Here is a 22,482-nt window from a genome sequence, read left to right as displayed (position 1 = left end):
GACCAAAATCATAATTTTTATTAAATTGTTTGTAACATTTTAATTTTCTTTAAATGTATTGCCAGCAGTAAATAATTTTATTTTAATATTATTTACATTCAATAGAAAATGTAGTATTTCAGTAGTATACTTAATATTTATGAATATTGTGTAAAATGAAAGGAGGCAATATTTTACATAATTATTGTATAAAATAATTAAATCTTTCATGGTTAATCTTAATTAAGTTTTTTTCCTGGACTTGAGCCATTATTTTTAATTGGTCATACTCTAATCATAACCTAAAAATTATTAGAATTCATTCAAAATGAAAATAATGCATTGTTTGTTTTGTTAGTTGATTTGTGATGTTGATTAGTAAAAATGTAAATAAAAAAAAAAAAAATAAAAAAAAAGGATCTATTATTAAAAACCCAGTTAGTAACATTATGTCAAATATTCCAAAGTTTGTAATTTATTTTGATGTATTATTTCCAATGTGTTTGTTGAAGTCTGTTCAACTAGTGAACAATAAGGAAACCCCCATGATCCAATGAGATGTGGATGACATGCAGAATATGTGTAAATAAGGTATAATCTTGTACAGACTCAGGCTGACCATTTCTGTGATGTGGTTAATTGAATCCCACAGCAAAGTACATCGGTATCCACTGTCTAGTATTCAAATCTTTATAAAAACAACTAACTTTTACTAGGATTTGTATCTCAGAAGCTTTGACTTTCAAAAATCAGCTTTTAAATAAGTTTTATTATTCTTTTAAGGAGTTGACCACTGTATCACCCATCAAGCTGGTCTATTTTGATACAGATATTTAAAAAGTACCTTTTGATGTTAATTCTGTCATGACCTTAAAAGTTAGAATTATAATAAACTTAATTCAAATAGAATTATAATTAATGAATTCAAATTTGCAAACTACATTATTTTATTAAAATTTATTTGTATTTACTTCACAATAAAATATTTTACCATATCTAGGTTACTTTTACTGCAAGGATAATTGTAAATAAAACTTCATTTATACTCAGTGTAAATATATTTCTTCCTCTATTGAATTCTGTTTTATTTACAGTTATGTAGAGGTTAAGTCTGTTTGGGTTTTATTTTAATAAACTGAGTTCATTGTATGATGTGTAGATTAAAAAAAAAAGCTCTGAAATATTTTATTCAACAGGAAATCACTCTTTTATCATACAGCACTAGCAGAACAATTGCAGATTTCCTTGACCCATTGTTGTGAGTGAAGCTGTGCACATGTGATTCAACAAGTGGTTCTTTCTTTCAGGAAGATCTAAATATATAAAAATAATACCCGTATTCATTTTTATGATAATGTTAATCATTTGTTTTTAAGAAATTAATTCAGTTTTACATCCATTTTAGTAGATCTTTTTCAATGATTCTGTCTCGCAGATTTCTGAACACTCAATATTTCTCCAAAATAAAATGTAAATTCTTTAATTTCATTTTGGTTTCTTCCCATTCTACTTTCCCCTGTCTAATCTTTTGCTGCTGGCAATCTCAATCTAGGCTATCTCCTAACAAATATATTTTTCACTTGGTTTATTTTATAAAATTTGCTCCTTAAGAGATTTATTCAAAAACATTTACATGAATTACAATAAAGAGAAGTGTAATATAACACAGATCACATTATGAAAAGGAGTTAAAACTTAGGAGAGAAAACTTAGTAGCAACAAATTAAAATCTTTTGTATTTCACAAGTAAAAGCTTGATACATGGAGCAAAACTTCCAACAAAATATATTAGCAGCAGTGTCATTAATTTTACTAAACGTAAATATGAAACCTGTAGGCCCATGATTAATTTTAATTTTTTTTATTTTGGCCAATTTTAGACATTCTAATATTGTCTTTCACATTGTTGTTCTTGAAGTATCTTTTCTTTCTTTGAATTTTCCAGAATTCCTAATTTGAAACCTTTTTTCTAAATAAGTCCTTTTCTAAGATATCTTCAGTGGAAGTATTTAATTCCACATCTTTCTCTGTTTTCATGAACAAGTTTGGTTTAACGTTTTGCTGCAGTAAAAATCAAAATCATTTAATATTATTCAAAATTTGTTCATAAAAACAATCATAACTTTTTAATACTTTGTAAAACATCATTAGATTTTAATAATCGATTAGATCTTTGGTTTTTGCAAAGGATTTTTCTTAGAATTTTTTTTGTAATATTTTCTGATTGTCCGGCTTTGTGTTCAGTTAAACATTCAGATGCTTACTAACTTTCTAGTTTTATTACAGTTTTAGTAACTTAATTTTGTTTTAAATACATTTTCCATTACATTCATGTGAATTTCATTAGTTTTTATGTCTTTGCTGTTTGTTTACTTTTTTAATTTTTCCATACTTGAATTTAAAGCTGGTAAATTTTTTTCTTTGAGAAAAATTCAGTCTTTTCAAATTATATTTGTAGTCGTGTTTGCTCTGCATTTTCTTTTAAAATATTGTTTTGAATTTGGCTTCTTTTTTGTTGTTTGTTAAAATTGCAAGATCATCCACAAAGATCAAATAATTAATATTAATTTTCCTCCACCAATTTAAAAAGTTATACTTTCATTCAATGTTATTGGCACATTTGCATAGGACAAACTCTGATGTTGAAGAGGAATGTAGATAATCCACCTCTTTCTCTTATTTCAAAAGGTTTTGAGATTTCACTTGATATTTTCACTTTTGAAAATGTGTTTATTAATGTTTCCTTAAGTTTAGAAGGTTTTTTATTAGTTATATAATTTTTTTAACCTTTAAATAAATTTTCCAGTCGAAGGAATTGTGTCATTTTTAAATTCACAGAAGATTATTCTGTTTTCCATCTAAAATCCATTTCAGTATAATAATTTATTCAACTTAACATTATTGACCTTTTTTAAATCCACTCTGGTTTTTATGTAACTGTGGATTGATAACACTCAATAACAAACTTTAATTTTTCTTTGTCATAAGAATGTTAATAGCTGAATCGTATGGTATTTTTGACACTGATTTAAAGTATGTAAGTGATTTTCTATCAGGTATAGTTTTTGTTATTACAATTTTTTGTTGAATAAAAAAACATTGTGACATTAGTATAACAATATTATACGTGCAATTTCTGCATGCCTAAAATCATCTTTTGGATTTTCCGGTGTAGTTTGCTGTAGGTACATTACTTTTGAAATTCCAGCAGTAGTCGGTCAGCATTCTTCGGATCAATTTTCCATGGTAGCACCATGTTTCATTGTGGATATTTCCTGGTGAAAGCATTTTCCATTTTTGTCATTCACAGCTCTAAGAAAAAATCCTGATGAGAATTTAAGAAGTGGATCTTCAGTGACTATTACAAAACCAAGTGTTTTGTAGCGTTTAAAAAGCTCAGTTATATGTTCTTTGTAGTTAACTGCCTTATGATTTCCAAGGAAGTTGTTTACAAACTTTTTAAAAAATTTTCAGACAGCAACCTCACAGTCATTTAACTGTCTTCAAATTCAATATATTTCATTAGTGTTCAAACAAATATTTTCAGTCAAACAAATATACCTTCCTTTATTTTAGCAAGACTTACAGTATATTGGGAGGCATGCTTTTAGAAAGTGAAATCCAGTCCCACATCATGCTTTTTTGCTAAAACAAAATTTTTCATTAAACTCATCTGAATGTTTAATAGCAGAACATATACTCTTTCAGATTTTGTTTAATTAATGCTAAACTCATAACGTTGTTCTCTCCTGCAGTCACCACTTCTTTTTTTTGGCCACCCATTTTTAATATAATGGTTCTTCCTATCTCTACTCTCCCACTCATACAAGAAGCAACAAAATTTAGTATTCCCAAGTTGTAAACCAAGGTACAGTCTATCACTTTCAGGTCTCCATAAATATGACAGAAATGCCATATTTATGGAATTCTAACTTTCTTTTTTGGTTCAGGGAAGTCTTCTTGAAGTGGACCAGTAATTTTAACTTTTACTTTTGAAACTTTTTGCAGACTTGCCACAATATCTCGCTGAAAAAAAAATACACTTTTATGTTTTGTTTAATATTTATTGAATTTACAGTGATTTTAAGATAAAGTAACTTGAAAAAATAGTAATATTAGAATATGTTTTAGTAAAGTGGTGTCACCTGATTTCCTGTTGCCTCATTATGTTCTTTCATTGATTAATTAAATAGTAATAGTTTGATATTTATTAGTCTTTGTTTCTCACTTTCAATATAAATGCACATATTTACCTTTAAATTTTCTGCAACTCTATTAACTTACACATTGCCAGATAATTTTCATTAACATCTTCTGAATTGTGAATATTTTGTAATTATTTTATATATTCAGTATCTTATGTTCCTTTTAAAATTTGTACACTTCCTTGTAATAATACATTTTGTTAAATTTAGTAAATCTAATGCTATTAATTATCAGTAGTTGATTGATATTCAAAATCAGTATTACCTTAGATTACTTAAGAGTTGATGGTTATATAATCATTTATACTTGCACTATACTTTTAACAAAAGTAAAATAAAATATTTTTTTTTTGAGATACCAATAAGTCTTTTGAGATATACAAAAAACTTTTGTATATCTATATTTTTGTAAAAAAACCAGTGAAAAATACACTGGTTTTTTTTTGTAACCATTTTTCATGAAAACTTGCTTCACCGTACATCAATAAAAATATTTGCCATTTATTTCCACTTTGTTCTGTCCTGGGCCATCCTTGGGTATGTAATCTTCTATAAATTATACAGATCTATCATTGGATCATTTGCAAAAGTGATAAAAATGTTTATTTTGGTTGTATTGTTCAAATAAAGGTTTATTATAATTACATGTATTTATATTTTAAATAATTAATATGGACATAATTAATATGTTCTGATCAAGATTTTACTACGGTTTTCCTTAATCCAACCAGGCAAATACAGGAGCAGTTTCTTCTTTTGTCAATGAAGTAGCATATGTAGCCATTCTTGATGTAATCTGTAAAATTTATTTTTATGTAGTGATTTGAGTAAAAGATAATTCTATAATTCTGCCTATCGATAAAATGACATGATAATTTCTAAAATCATCACGATTAAAAAAGGATGGTGCATGGGTTTGTTTGTTCTATGTGTTCGCATTTTTGTTTTAGCTGCTGTTGGCATAGAACAAAGCAATGATGGTGCGCCAGGCGGCTGCACGCAGTGTACGAATGATTTATTCATTCAAATGATCTATACTTCTCAAATGATTCGTTCATTTGAACAGTTTATACTTCTTGATACGAACAATTTATCTAAAATTATATTTGTATTTTGGGCATGGTAAAGGAAATCATTGGGGTTAGAGCTGCATTAAAAAAACACAACTCAAAAGTTTTTGTTGTTAGTATGATAAATTCATGAACATTATTTAATAACGATTGGCAAAAAAAATTAACAAAATCATGTGCAATAAAACATAAACTGTAACATTTTCGCGTTGGGCTTCGTATTTTTCTAGTGAAAAAAAATCTGTAATATGGAGTCTTTCTTAGAATTTTTAATAAAGTGATTTCTAAATTTATATTTAATTTTTGTATCTAATTAGTTATTTTTTCTAATGTATTGCTAATTTTTTTTTTCAGTCAACATGCTGAACATTACCAGGCTGACTTTGAGTCATAACAAAATACATGGTATGTAAGTTATACAACTGTTTTCTAAATAGAGAATTATTTTTAACATTATGACAGGTTTCATCATCAATGTGTGTAAGCGTAATAAATATTTCATAACAACTGTTTACGCCGTTCGCGTAAAGTCGTTTTATTCCAATGAATTCAAGGTTATGGTTGAGTCCTGTAGGTTACAGACTTGGTAATTTTATTTTGCATTTTTGTAAGGCTTATCTACGTGTATTTTAAAATAGGTTGTTTGGGTTTGTTTTCGATATCATTTCTCTCAGGCTCCAGCTTGACTGACTGTTGCATCATCATATTGGTGTCAACGTATTTCATATCTCGCATTATTTATTACTGTTTAGTCTTAATATATATATTATTCTTAAGTGTTTTTTATTCTCAACCAATTTCAATATTGTCATAGTTCCTAGAAGTCTATTTCTCTTTGTCTGCCCTGATGTCATTTCTTCAACTTGCGTATTCAGAATTTATTTTATCACTCTTACGTAATTCTTTAGTGGTCTGCTTGCTTGTAAATCATTTTTGTTTTATCTTCGTTCCCGAATTCCGCACGTTTTCTCTAATCGTTCTCATACTAACACTAAGACACTACTACTCTTCTTGTCAACACACACACTTCTGTCCATTACTTTGTTCCCTTCCCCTACTTCTCACCACGCCAGCTTTGTTCATTCTAGTCCTGACTTTCACGTTGTGCGGTTCTTGGTCCTCCCGCCTTGGAGGACCAGGCTTCGATGTTCTCTTTCGCTCGTATAATGTTAATAATTTCTTTGTCTTCATAAATGTTGCGGTATTTCTCTGTCAAAATATTCTCTAGTTCTACTCGTCAGTTGTTCGTGATTTCACAGTTTTCTATGTTCGTCCAGCCTCGTTTCTTTGTTAAGTTATTCTTCAAATTCACTATATTACATCTCTGTCGACTTCAATCACTACATACTGCCAATTCTATCGACGCCGAATCTTCTCGAGCTGCTGATTACATTTTCATCGATGCAGAATCTCTCCAAACGCGTTGCTACATTTTTGAGACGCCACGTCCTGCTCAACCTCTAAACCACGTTTTACCCCTGCATTCCTGATACACCACTGCGGACTACGCTCGGGATTACTGTATGCATTCATTTACCTTCATTCACAAGTTCGTCTCTTGCTAATATTTGTGTGCTACAGGCAAGTTCAATTTTCATTATTTATTACGTTAAACAGTTATTTTATCATTAAAATTTGTGGAACATTCAGTTCATCATACCTTTACGCATTTGAATTTCAAGTTTAGTTTATAAACCATTTATTCACGACAGGTGACTTATCGTTCAGCTGCAACCTCTTTTACGTGCTTAATTATTACAATTTGTTGTTATTGTAATTAACTATATAATTTAATCTTGTAACTTGTTAATCGCCGAGATTATTTCTTTTCTACTCATGAACTGTATTCATATTACTTCTCTTAAATTAACCTAAAGCAAATTACTCCTGATGTGCAGTTATGTTTAGAACTTCTTTGTAATTTTATATTTTCAAGAAAGCTTGTTTATTAATATGAACTCTACTTATATGTTTACTTATTTCAATTTGATTATTGTAATTAACTCTTTTTGTACTAGAATTACATGTTTGAATTATTTAATGCTAAGTTTGTTGTTCATAAAAAAAGGAAAGGCCAGTGCCAATTAAGTAATTTATTTTTCTAAGTTAATGACATTTGTTCATTGCTAATTTTTTCAATATTACAGCATATGTCAGTAATGCAATAGTTATCCAGTCATACTATGTTTATTGATGTTTTGTTTTTCTAAGTATATAATTGTAAATCTCATTTAATATTATTATTATTACTGATATGCTGATTTCAGTTGATGTTCTTATGTATCATTAAGTTATGTTAATTTCATAATTTCTTTTAAGGTTATGATTTAACTTAAGTTCATTTGTTTTCTTTCCAATTAAAGTCCAATTTCTTTTGGCAAATACGAGCTGTGTTTTCTTTTATTTTTGTTAACTTTACCCAACAACTGTTCTACTAAGCTGCTTCAAAGCAAAACAGTATGATTTGATTTTATTTTAAAAAATCAATTTAATTTTTTCAAGAGAATGTATGATTATAGAATACTGAGGTAACATTTTATGGGCAACAGAAATTCTGTCATCATTATTCATAGGAATCCTATTTATTTCATTAGGAGTATTATATAGACTGGATAAGCACAATGCAATGGTTTTTAACCATATTTAAAATTAGTTGGTTACTATCTATCTAGTTTATCTAAACAGTCATCTAAACAATTGTTGAACTGTTAATGTAGACTTTTCAAGTCTTATAATTATCCTCAGATATAGGCACAAGCTTAGAGAATAACAATGAATGTTTCAAGAGAAGGGGGTTGAGAATTCTTTATTGTGTCATTCTGGAATCAATGTCTTAAATTTTGTTTTTATGTTCTCATCAAAACATGTATGTATGCCTGTTTTAATTTCTTATTGTTTATGTTTTTGAAAATCTGTTTATTGAATAATGAAATAAAACAATGAATTGTTTTAATTTAACAATTGTACATCAAATTAAGGCATATTCCTTTATACATATTTTAATTAAAACCTCGTGTCAAAAAGTAATTTACATTCTAGATCTTGTATGGAGTAGAGATTATATGTATTGATATTTCACACAGAAAGGGTAAAATAATTTGTTGCTTTTCACTATTTGTCACAGCCTTATTTATGGTTTTGTGTAAAGGATCTGAGGTCCAAATGGCATCAATTGCTTTCATAGAGAGTGTACCATTTTTAATGGGATTGGCATGATTACGGGCAACAATATTTGGCTTTGTGAAAAATGCAATCTGGATGCTTATAAACTTGAAACTCAGTTTCAGGAATGACTTGTTAGGTTTTTTACAGTTACTGCACATTTTAAAAAGTAAAAAAAAAAAATGTATGAATTTTACTCTTTTGTTATACATGCCATTTCAAAGCACCATACCAGTTATAAATTTTTTAAAAATATTTACTTAGCATATATGTGAACATTTTATTTTAACTTCAGTTTCACATTTTTTCTTGAATATATCATTTTTATTAAGTTTTTGGCAGAATTTAACAGGGGGTTCTCAATTTTATGTTACAAAGAGTTCGATCAGTCTGCAATCAGAAGATGGTGCTTGTAGTAGTAGTACATTGTTGAGGTCATTCTTAGTTTTCCCACCTCTCTACCAGGAGCATGCACAAAATTAGTCAAATTTAGATGTTGCTGGTCATTTGAGTCTACCAAGTATTGTGATTTGTACAAGACAGTTTTGTGTGGTGATCAAACATACTTTTTTGAAAGGCAAAGTATTGTGATTTGTACAAAAGACAGTTCTGGGTGGTGATCAGAAATTATTTTTTGAAAGGCAAAAGCACACAGGAAATTAGAGCCAAATCAGCTGCATCAATTAGAACAGATTACAAGTGGTCTAATTATTTTTGAGTGGGCGTATGAGGAGAAACAATATAAACATTGTGGATGGCTTGTTGAGGTTACCACTGTAGAGAATATTGAAAAAATCCATGTTATGGTGATGAAGGATAAAAGATTGAAAGCGCATGCAATCGTGAATAGAATAGGTATTAGATTGAAAGCGCATGCAATCGTGAATAGAATAGGTATTAGATTGAAAGCGCATGCAATCGTGAATAGAATAGGTATTGCAAGTAAATGGGTGCATCTTATTTTACATGAATATTTATTTACATGTGTAAAAAGACTTTTTGTAAGTTGGATATCATGTTTGCGCTCAGTTGATCAAAATTGTGATGAGTAAACACGGTTTGGGCTTATGTTTCAACATAACTGGGAGAAAGTTTTTCACCACTTCATAACAGTTGATGAAAACTTTGACAAGGAACAATCGAAATAACAGTTTGAGGAGCTCGTTCCAAAGTAGATGAAATAGATGAAAACAAATTCTATCAGCAGGAAAACTGATGGTCACTGCCTTTGGGATGCTCTTAGTGTAATATTAATTAAATTTCTGGAGAACCGTAAATTGATAACTGGACAATATTATACATCTTGGTTAGATTGTCAGAATGAAGAAATAAGGAAGAAAAGAACTGACCACATTTGATGAAAAAGAAGATACTTTTTCATAAATAAAAAAAATGCTCCAGCCCACTCTTCTGATATTGCGATAACAAAATTGTTTGAATTGCTACAAGATTCTTCTGCATTCCTCTTACTCACCAGACGTAGCTACAGACTATTAACTGTTCCAAAATATGAAGTAATGGTGTATTAGAGAGAAGTACTTGTTGAAAAGAATACTTCTGTTTTTTGTTAGTTTTTAAAACAAAGATTAAGTTATCTAATACATATCATTGAAATTTTATTTAACAGATTATGTTTTACAGTGATAATTTTTTTTGTTTAGTTCTAATAATTGTCATAAAAAGTAATTACTTTTACTTAGTTTTTTGTAAAATTCTGAAAGTTAAATTGACTAATAATATTATGTATTATTGAATCCGATATAATTATATCTAATTTCTGTAATCAATTAAAAAAAAAAAAATAGATAAAACATGAATCAGAACTGTGGTAAGGAAAAATAATGAGAATTTTATTGTGTGCTGTATTTGTATTTACCAATATTACTTCATACCTTTATATTTTAAATAATTAATCAATTAATATGTACCCTAATCATGTTATCTTTTATTTTATAATTAACAGAGTATTTTATGATCAAGATTTTACCCTGGTTTCCCCTAATCCATCCAGGAAAATACTGGGGCAATTTTTTTTACTACTCATTGTTGACATGATCTAATAATGTATTACTGTGTACTGATTAGAATAAAAGATTTCTTTATGATATATTAAAGAATTTTATTTAAAAATTTATGATTCTTACATTAAATTAAATTTTTTAACTTTGATGATCTAAATATTTCAGTGTGGCCTTTTTATAAAAGTATTAACAAATAAAAATTTTTTACTTATAAAAGATTGATTATATCCAAAATTATGTTCTTAGAATTTACATTCTTTTATATTCTTAATGCATGCTTAGTGAACTAACCTAGTAAATAACAGCTATTTTAATAATTGGGCATTAGTTTTTTCTTTTGCTTGTATTTCAATTAGTAATAAATGTAATTTAAAAGAAATTTTTTTTTTGTACCTATTTATATATAATTCTTATAATTATATTTTAATAATTTTTATATAAAAGAAGTTTTACTGGGTTTTTAAATATATGCATGTAATTGTGTTAATAAATAATAAGTTGAAAGAGTAGTATATGTAAATAATAAGAAAGGAAACCAAACAGGAAGTTAGAAATTAGATTATTAAGAATAAATTATAAATATATTGTTTACTTACTTGATAAATGTTTTTTTATTTTCCTAATGTGTATATTGCAACTTTTTCAACTCGTGAACAATAAGCAATCTTCTCATGGTTCAATGAGATGAGGAGGATATAATATATATAAAACATATAAATGAGGTATAGTCTTGTACAGACTCAGGCTGACCATTCCTGAGAAGTGTTTAATTGAATCCAATGTATGTGTTAAACTACCAGTGTACATCTGTATCCACTATTATCTTCTATTCAGATCTGTATTAAAGCAACTAACTTTTACTGTGATTTGAATCTCAGAACTTAAATTTTGAAAATCAGCTTTGAAACATGATTTGTGACTATGAGTTAACCACAAGACCAGCTCGGTGGGGTACTCAATAATTAAATATTATAATACAATAAATAAATTATATGCCCCCACTCCACTGATTGAGGTTTTGTTATCACGTTAACAAATTTAACCCATTGCCTAACATAATTTGGTCAAGCAGCATTTTGAAAATGATGATGAGTTGAAAGATGATGCTCCTATCTGGCTTAATTCACAGGCAGCAGAGTTTTATGACGAGGGCATTCAAAGATTTATTTACAAATGCCTTAATTTGGACAGCTGTTCTGAAGAAAACTAGTTTAAAGATGTGGCTCTGAGATGTATGTAATAAATTGTTTTTTTTTTCATAATGAATCTGAAGTTACTTTCTTATTAGCCTTTGTAACATTTCAAAATGTGGTATTACATGAGAGGATGTTGTTAAATAATTAAATGTCCTCGTCCTTATTAAATATGTCCTTGTTAAATATCTAGATGCAGAAATACTGATTAGTATTTCTCTGTTTAGATGAGTAATACTGTTTTTATAAAAAAAAAACCTTACTTTCACTACACAATTTCTATGGTTCTTTTTTTATTTTAATAATGTTCCTGTGTAGTCCTGTTTCCACTCATCTGAAATTTATTTTCCACTTATCGTCCTGTTATTGGATTTTTGTTGTACAGTTGTATACAGTTTCATTTATTCCTATTTATATAAGTAAAGGGTACATGCAACCTGGCTTCTTGCTTCAGAGATTTTTATTTCAGTATTATCAACTTTATTATTGTTAATATTGAAAGCAATTTTGGAATTATTTTTAGATAATAGAATTAGTTAACAATTTTAGAAATCTGTTTATTGTTCCTGGAGGTTCTGATGATATTTCACTTGATAATAGAGGGCATTTTATGTAGCAGGGTTTATTTCATATAAAAGTTGATAAACTATTACATGATTTTCTTATAAGGAAACATTTAGATTAAATTTCACACTTTAATAAAAAAAACTGTTTAATGATATTTGAATAAAACTAATAAAACCAGAGATGAAGTACCACCTTACCTGCTTGTCTGTAGGGGTTTTAAAATTTAATGTAATTAAGAATACTTTATATTGAGAAGAACAGAAATTCTTTGGCGTAATTTTGTACTTAGTGGTTTAAAAATGTTAAAATTTAAATAATTATTCTGGGTATGGCTGTATCCCCTTGTAGGATCAAGCCAACATTTAACAAATTAGAACTTTGTATGTTTTTTGGAGTCTTAACAATTTTGTCCCTGTTTTCACATATACGTTAAAGCCCATGGGGGGGATTGTTTGTGGCGACAGGAAGTGTCACAAGGTGAGGATGTATTTTTCCCTATGAGGTTGGGATGTTTTGACATATAATTTTTGCAATATACTATAACAGTGCACTAAGGATTCTCAAAATTACATTACGTTTGGTAGAGATTATATTCTGCGACCTTTTTTCAGATTTTTTTATATCAATGTCTAATTAAATGTTATTTTTATGTAGCTATTTTTAATTAGGTGCAAATTTCTAAATCTCAAATTCCAAGAATACTGTTTTATTATTTTTAAACTTTATTTTTTTGGTGCAGTGGTACAACACTCAAATTGTACTATTGAAGTATAGTAATGCATATTATTAAACCCACCGGGTTGGTCTAGTGGTTAACACGTCTTCCCAAATCAGCTGATTTGGAAGTAGAGAGTTACAGCATTCAAGTCCTAGTAAAGCCAGTTATTTTACACGGATTTGAATACTAGATCGTGGATACCGGTGTTCTTTGGTGGTTGGTTTCAATTAACCACACATCTCAGGAATAGTCGAACTGAGAATGTACAAGACTACACTCCATTTACACTCATACATATCATCCTCATTCATCCTCTGAAGAATTATCTAAACGGTAGTTACCGGAGGCTAAACAGGAAAAAGAAAAAAAATGTATATTATTAAGTTTAGCATGTGTTGTAATCAAACCATAGAATCTATAATAAATAAATATAATATTTAATATCTTTTTCTCATTTAGTTATTCCACCTGGCCTTGCTAACTTAGTGAATTTGGAAATTTTGAATCTTTTTAATAACCAAATAGAAGAGTTACCTGTGTCTCTTTCATCGATGCCAAAACTAAGGATATTCAATGTTGGGTAATTATTTTATAACACATTAATTACTTATAAACAAAAGTAAATAGATTGTGTTAAGACAATCTATTGTGAATAGATTGTGTAAATAAGTCATATATATATATATATATATATATATATAATATAATTTAATTCTGTATTTGGTGGATTGACTGAAAAAAAATTTTTTTTTCAAAATATATATGTATATATACTTAAAATAAAAAATATATATATTAATTAATTAATTTATATTTAATAGATCAACTCTAAGCACAGAACATTTGAAGTAGGATGACTTAATGTATTTCATTAATTATTAATTCATTAATTTTACTAACTAGTCATCCTATTTTAATTGTTTTGTACTTAAGGTTGATTTATTAAATTATAAATTAATTTGTGTTGGTACAGAGAAGTATGGTTTTTAAAAGAATTGCTTTTAAAAAAGAAAAGAAAAAAATAATATATATATATATATATATATATAATTTTTTTTAAATTCTAACATAAACCACCTAGTACAGAATATTGAGATAAGATATATCTTACCTTAATTTTATCATAGTAGTACTTCGGCAGGATCACACGATTACAGTCATGATAGAATTCATTTTATTAAATTACACGTTAAAATAAAAATATTAAAAATTAACAATATACTGTCACTAAAATAAGATATGCACATTATATATTTGTTACTGGCGTAATTGTTTATCTACATGAAAACTTAACTCTTTACTGCTGCAGTGTGTTGGGATTGTTTGTGTGGATGTAAGATCCACATTTTGAATAAGTGTAAATTGTGACAAGCGGAGATGGTATGTGCGTTTGGGGTAAAAGAGGTGTTGTGTGTGTGTTTACCAAAAAATCAAAAACTACTGGACCAATTTCAATGCAGTTTTTTGCATTACATAGGTGTCACCTCAGAGCAGGTCTTAGATTAGTTATAACAGTTGTAAGCTCCCAGTAGGTTCTGCAGTAAATGTGTTTCTCTATAATGGCCGGCTTGATTTTTTTTGCAGTTTTTTGCATTTTATAAGTGTCACCTCAGAGCAGATTCTTAATTTGTTTTATGGTTATAGGCCATCAGGGGGCACTGCAATGGATGTGTTTCTCTAAAACAGTTGGGCTGATTTTGATGTGGATTTTTGCATTATGTAGGTATCACCTCAGAGCAGGTTCTTGGATTAGTTTTATGGTTATTAGCTGCCTGGGGGTGCTGCAGAATGTTTGCTTTTGAATGTTTCTAAGTCTTTCTAACTACAGCAAGGCTACATTATTGTGTGGATTATTAAACAATTTGAGCTGGTCAAGTATAATAAACTTTCATCATCATCAACCTATACAAGCCTACTAATATTTAAAAATTAATGAATAAAAAATAAAATAAAATATTTGAAAAACCCATGACGAAAAACCTTAAAAAACATGATATAGTTATATATAACTGTATTTTTAACCCTACCGCAATGTCTGTGATATTGTTTTTAAGAGAATAAAATTCTAGATTTTGATGACTGCTGTGCATGACCCGTAGACTGCATAGATTTAGCTTTAGTGTTATAGTCATAGTCATGCACAATGTGGGTTTTTGAAATTTTTAATTTAATTTTTTTATATTGTAACCTTTTTTTCTAAATTCATCTTCACTATTTTTCTTTCAATATTTTGCTGCATAGCGCCAAGTATAAAACATCATTTCCATTTTCTTTTGTATGCTAATGTCTATTAATGAACTCTTTTCTTTGTTGGTATAATTATGACTATCAGTTTAATGTTTTCCTATTGTTGTATATTTATATATTTTATGTACAACTTTTTTCACATGGTTGTTTACTTGTTCATTGTGCATTTAAATTTCCAGTATTGTCTTATTTTACGGTTTTCATTTTTTGTTTTAGAAAAAAATAAAGTTTCATGATTTATTTAACCATTCCATTCAATAAATTCTTTCTATTTATAAATTGCTATTACAATTAAGATTCTAATTTTTTATTATAATTTTTCAAAATTTCAATCCTCAGTATCTACATATCCTCAAAATTCTTTAATTTTATTGTCTTAAATTTTTGTAATTATATTTTTTTCCATTTTTCTATATGTTAATTTGAATCCTTTAAAATGTTATAGTATGATATTTATTTTCATCTTAATATTTTGACGATTACTAGGTACAACAGCCATAAGATTCTATAATCTGCATTTCTGAATTATTGATAAATATTAGATTAATTTATTTATTACACTTTAGCTTAGTCCTCTGTCAACATATTACATAATCTAAAATGGAATTTTTTCCGTAATTTCCTATGAAAAAAGTAATCTTCCCATAAATCAATTATTGCCACTTTGGGGTAAACTTAAATCTTTGAACTTTAAAAAATAATCTGATGGTATAGGAGGTTGGTATTGCAGCAGAATAAAAATAAAGGAGGTGTCAACTCATTGAGGTTTTTTCACTGTATATTTGTAACATATCTGTAAAAATGTATCCTTGATGAGAGATTTTGTAACAAGTTTTCATCAAGAACTAATTTATCAAGTCGGGTCAAAAAATAAGTTAAAATCAGTTGCCCTTTATTGGATGACAAACAGATTTACATAATGTGTGCATAAAAATTTGCTTTGTTAGGATGAAATATATATGATATAAAAGACAGATTTCTTTTGTTTATGTATAATTAATATTAGAAATGTTTGTTTTAATTAAACTATTAATAATAACTGAAAATTGTTGCAGAATGAATCGACTAAATGCATTGCCTCGTGGTTTTGGTGCTTTTCCGGTTTTGGAAGTGTTGGATCTGACATACAATAATCTTAATGAGAACAGTCTTCCTGGAAATTTTTTTATGTTGGGTATGTTATTTTAGAAAGATTCTTTTTGTACAAAATTATGTTTGATCGTTTTTATTTTGGGATTTGCAGGCCCAGCTTTACTGAATAGACATTTTTGGTGAGTAGGCTTGTGGTGCAACAGACAGACTGCCTAGACTAGTTCACGCAGCCCTCTATCAGATTCCAAAGATAAGGGAAAATGGGGACAATCAGAACAACACTATTTACTTGAAATAGATCCTTCTTGTGCAGTGCCCTGACCATTGTTTTGTAGTCTTTCAGTATGCTAATTTCTAAATAAAGTTTTCTGTGATTCAATTTATGATGAAATATTATTTGTGTTGAGTTTTCATGAAGTATACTTATAAACTTAACTTATTCAGTTTTATATTTGTTGATTGCCTTAAGACATTTTTGAGACAATTTATTTGAGTTTTTTTATAGGTAAATCCAAATCCAAAACAATTACAATGAAATTGTAAACCGTACGGTAAGAGTCTCGCAGATATCATTTCTTCCACTCAGAAAACAAAAATTTCTGTAATGTAAATAAAACTGTTTTAACAAAACTATACTGACATCAAAAAAGGTAAGACAGTAGTACATTTCTATTATCAAAATCTGTTAAAAAATGTGTAATAGACAGTAGATATACAATAAACAATGTTTAAGCGTTCCATATAATAAGAAAAAAATAGAAAAATTTGTTTCAAACTCTTTATCACCCTGATTTCATTTATATGTAACACATATTACATTTACAGAAATAATACAATTCTTATGATTATTGGTTGTTTAATATATGAAATTGGACTGGTAAGAGTTTTGTAACAAATTTTTCTTTTATTTTTACTTATTATATGGAATGCTTAAAACATTGTTTATTATCTATTATTGTATATCTATTTTCTATTATATATATTTAACATGTATTTTTTTTTTTAAACAAAATTCTAAATTAATAACAGATTTTTGTAATAGAAATGTGTAATGTGTCTTAGCTTTTTTGATATCAGTATTGTTTTGTTAAATTTCTGTAATATAAATAAAACTGTTTTTAACAAAATGTTTGCTTTTTTGAGCGAAAGAAATTGTATCTGCGAGACTCATACCATACGGTTTATTACATTTCATTGTAATTTTTTTGGATATCACTGTTTTGTTATTTCTTTTATTTTTTTATGAATTACTCATTTTTAACTTATGCATTTATTATTAAAATTTATTGCCTTTCTTGAACAAACAAATATACATTTTTTGAATTTCACGAACAATTTTTTTTGTTGATAGTTGTATCGTTCACTTCATGGATATTTTCCCTTTTTTAATAAAACTAATGTTTTATTAACCTTCACGAATCGAAGATCCATGATGTATTATTGCAGTTGCTACTTTGTAAGTGTTACTCTCGATTTTTATTGTACCTGTGGACACACTTTTTATGTTATTATTAAATGAATTTTTTCTTATTTCTAATTGTAGAATAAAAATTTTATCTATCAAATTTATTTCTGTTTTATTTATTCCTTTTTTAATAAAACTAGTAGTATAATCTCTTGTAAATCAATACTTTTATTTTTTTTTAAAGATATGATGGGAATTAAAAAAATTGTTTCATCTTCAGTACTTTCATTTACATAAGAGCATTTTCTATTAAAACAAGCTGTAGTACATTTTCTTTTAAGTTTTATTATTTCAAGTACATTATCAACTGTTTGTTTACTACGTACTGTTATCTAGAGGTGCGATTTGTTAAGGTACATTAAAAAATGAATAAAATGACATATTCAAGCCCCATATTAGTTCATCAAATGGAAAGAAAAACGTTCTCTAATAAAATTTGAGGTATTTTTTGAAAGTATTCTTTATTGCAGATCTAATTGGACTGAAATATAATGTTTTCATGTAAAAGAGCACATTTTCAGAGCTCTGGTTTGAAAATATTTCGGTTGATTTTAACTTATGAAATTCATTATAAGATTGTTTCAAATTTTATAGCAATATTTGATGTGTAGTGTTTACTGTATTTGCCAAATCTCAAATTTTTTTAAATTATATTTTATGAGGAATAAGTAGGCTTGCTTTACCTAGTTTGCACCTCAACTATTATTTTGACTTTTGTGCAACCTCCTGTGTATGAATAAGTTCTTTGGTAGATCCATTGTCATATACTGTTGCTATCTCCTGAGTTCCAATTAATAAGTAGTTCCCTTGTTGACTACTAAGAAGTGTCTTGTAGTGCCATGCATGGACTCAGGGTTACAGCTGAACCAATTTTCATGGTTTCATCCAAGAAAGAAGGAATAAAGGATAAGGAAAGAGAAGGAAAGAACTAGTAAATGTTTAGGGAACATGATTAGGGATCAGGATAATTTACCTTCTTGCACAGGACCCCCCTCAAATTATAAGATTTATACTTTCCCATTATTTTATGTTATTTATGAGAATGTGATAGCTCTGCAATTTGTATAACTTCAAACTCAATCATTGGTGTTATGTTTTATAGCTTTATGATGACTATTTTGGCATCGATGCGTTAATCAAATTTATCATCTCCTAGATCGGAGCAGTTCAGACAAGAATATTTGGTAAAGAAGCTTATGGCTGCTGTTTTTTTTTGTGAGACAAATAGGGGACTTGCTTGTCAAATTTAGTGATTGCAGAGCTACTGCCAGTGCTGATACTTATTGCGAAATGTTAAAAAAATGTGAGGCATTTTGTCATGCTATATGCTGCACCTGTCTGGGCTCACCACTTGGCTTTTAGGTGTTATGCGGACATTTTGCTGCGGGCCAAGCGACTCCTCTTGTTGGCTGTTATAGGCAGTTACAGAACAGTCTCGCTGGAGGTAGTCTGTGTTATAGCTGGAGTCAAACCATTACATATCTTGGCTAATGAGTGTAAGGAATGCTACATTTTGGAGATAAATAACCTATTGACATAGGAATGAAAGCAGGAGATTGAAGATCGAGGCCTTGCAACTTGGCAGTTCAGGTGGTATGAATTCCCCACAGGTTGCTACACGCATGGTATATTTCCTATAATGTCTGATGTTGGTGTGATTAGATGGGTTTTCCCCATCGGTATATCTCAGTTTCTCTCCGGGCATGGTGCCTTTCGGGCAAGTTTAGCTAGGTTTCGTTTAGTGGATTCAATTCAGTGTCCGTATTGTGGAACTGATGGTACATGTCCTCTTCGTCCGTCCCCAATATGAGGTCGAATGTTCAGGAACTGTTGGGAACTTGAGAGAAGACATTCCTTTCTGGATCTCTGTATTAACTGGATGATCCACGAGGAGTGGTCTATAGTGGCTGGTTTTCTTCACTCCCTTGCTTTGTTTATGTCTGCAGAGGGAATTTAGTCAAGGTATTTGGTGATGGGAGGATTCTGGGTGGCTAGGGTTCCAGCCTAGGCATTGGATTGGTTGGAGGTAGGCACATTGGCATCGTGCCATGGTTATATTGGTATTTTTTATGATTCGATTTGGGGCTCCTGCTGGCAGGGTGGCCACACTGCCAGGGTATGGTAGCTCGTGCAACTGGGGGCGTGGCTTTGTTCTGCCAGTGGCAGTCCTGATAGGGACTTTGTAATGCTGTGTGAGATTCTATGATGGACCAAGTGGGGGTGCGGGCTTTGTCCCCAGCTCCTGCACAGGTCTGAATGAGGTTACGTTTCCCTTGTTAGGTGACATTAGGCATTCACAGTCACGAACGGTGTTATCAAATTTGGACTAGGCACGGGGTCCGCGCTCCCACGATTTCAGTTGAGATGTCTGTTTGAGGCCTACGTGAAGGCAAAATTTGATAGAAATTTCTGCTGAGGCATTTACTTCAGTGGCATCTCAATCGAGGCCTGGCTGATGCTTGTGAGATGTAATCAGTTAGAGGGTCTAAAGACGACTTCCAGCAAAGCTGCTCAGGGCTTGGAATGGAGGGGATGATGAGGAGAGACTGGTAATGTCACAAGGTGAGTGTGTCTTCCCCTTGTGAGGTTGGTATGTCATGATAACCAAATTTATAATATGATAAGTTTTGTTGCCAATAATTATACTACTTAAATCGAACTTAATTTTTTTTGTAATTAGTATACTGGTGCGTTGTTTAGGCTTGCAGTGGTTACGTGATAATTTCTTGTACATTATTTTCTTTTTATTTCAGTGTTTCAAGTATTTCAGATTAAATTTATATTTTAAATATTTTTATTTGCGTGTTTATACTATCAACTTTTTATTTTTTAAAAATTGCTAGCTAATACTGAAAAGTATTCCTATTAATACTTCAAGTAACTTTGAAAGTAAATATATCATATTAAATGATGAATAACAAGGTAATCTTGCTTTTCTTAGTGTTGAAAAAGTGTACTTTTAATGCAATTTTAATTTATTTATTATATGGTGGATGTAGTAGAAGAGGAAGCACACACAACATAGCCAAATTCCTTGAGGTCAGCTAGCTTAAATACCTGAATATTTTAATAATAAATAGTGATGCCATACATAAAGATATATTAAGTTTGTGTGTTTTGCACTCTTTTATTGCACTCCACAGTGAAACAATTTTATGAAATATTTTATTATTTTTATAATAAAGTTTTTCTGTAATAATTTTAAGTTGAAAAAAACATTACAAACATTATTTTGACTGTCTCTTGGGAGACCAAGTAATCCTGGGCTCCACATGTAGCATGCATCAAGTGCTACGTTAAATCAGTATGGCATACCCAAATGTTCGTTCAACTATGAGAAGTACTTCATAGTGTTGATTTACTGATTTCAATCATTCCCAACTTCTGGGAAAGAAATTTCTCATCCCCATAATGCTCAACCAATGAATCCTTGAATAGGTATAATATTCCAGAAGAATCAAATACTGAACCTCACCTCATCACACAAGCAAAACTGAGCGAACTAATTCATGTCTTAAAAGAATGGAATTTAATTAATGAGGATACTAAGATATCAGTATATAGAAATCAAAACAAACATTTACTGAAATACTAGAAGAGATGGTTTAATTTGTTCCATTAGATTTTCATTAAAAAAAAGCTTAAAGGCAGTGTGAACACTTATGGCAAATCATTGCTGACCTGAAAGTGATAGTAAGCACTACGCAGTTAGCGTGCGCGCGCAAAGACTGGCCAAAAAGAAATCACCCCAGGAAGAAAAATGTTGTCAACTACCCATAAAATTAGGCCTGATGAAGAATTTTGTAGAAGCATTTATAATAAAAGATGGAGACTGATTCAAATATTTTGCTGAGGCTTTTCACGATTAAGTGAAACCAAATTAAGAGGGAATATTCATTGGGCCACAAAAGAAAATTAATTCATATTTGACAGCAAACTGAATCCTAAAGAACTGGCCACATAGATATTAAAAAAGTTGTTAATGGTTTTCTGGAGAAACAAAAAAGCTGAAAACCATCTTCAGCGTATAAATTAACTTTTAGTAAACTTTTAGCGATGAACAAGGAGAAAGGTTAACCAAAATTAATATTGTAGATTGAACATTGTTATCAAGAGTGACTACTGACTACTGCTTGATGATAAAAAGTACAGACTTCACTGAACACAAAAGCAAGATAAAATTGATAAACATAAATGTTTATAAAGTGTCACAATTAAAAATCTGGGTGATGAAAAACTGATTCTACTATTTCAAACAAAAAAAAAAACTGAAAATCTTGCACTATCATTTTGATTTAATAGGGGGGATAATTATGTTTGCAATTTCCTTTGTTTAGTAATGCAATCACAGTAGTATTCCTTACTGCTATTATCATCAAGATAATTACTGACTTGAAGTCTCCTTGTTAATAAAATACATAAAAGAAATTCAGTTTATCAAAAAACTATACAACCATCTACTTCATGCTTATTTCCATTCCTTTTCTTTTGTTATTTTAATTAATTGTACAGCCATTTCAGCCGTGGTGTAATAAGTTGGTTATGGTAATAACTAAGTAATTTCCAGATAAACTATGAATAATTTAATACATTAAATCACAATAATTTCATACTTTAGATAAATACACATTTTTACATACTGTTTAGCTAGAACAGGTATACAATTAGTAATATTTAGTTGAGGTATTAAAGGAAAGTAAAGTCATAAATTATTAATTGTTTAATAAATAAGCTCACAGCTGGTTCATTGTTAAAAAAATAAG

At 29.2% G+C, this 22,482-nt stretch overlaps 1 protein-coding gene across 1 annotated transcript in view; it reads left to right on the top strand.

Annotated features, from left to right (window-relative positions):
* Positions 1 to 22,482, top strand: part of ics (ras suppressor protein 1) — a 66,823-nt gene that overhangs the window by 18,516 nt on the left and 25,825 nt on the right. Inside the window, exons 3-5 of the mRNA XM_075361321.1 lie at positions 5,609 to 5,659; positions 13,375 to 13,495; positions 16,218 to 16,336. Of these exons, the coding sequence (XP_075217436.1) occupies positions 5,609 to 5,659; positions 13,375 to 13,495; positions 16,218 to 16,336 (291 nt within the window). The remainder of the gene's footprint in view (positions 1 to 5,608; positions 5,660 to 13,374; positions 13,496 to 16,217; positions 16,337 to 22,482) is intronic.

Source organism: Lycorma delicatula, chromosome 1, assembly GCF_047948215.1.
Source record: "Lycorma delicatula isolate Av1 chromosome 1, ASM4794821v1, whole genome shotgun sequence".
Lineage (NCBI taxonomy): Eukaryota > Metazoa > Arthropoda > Insecta > Hemiptera > Fulgoridae > Lycorma > Lycorma delicatula.
This window is presented reverse-complemented; position numbering and strand designations above follow the sequence as displayed.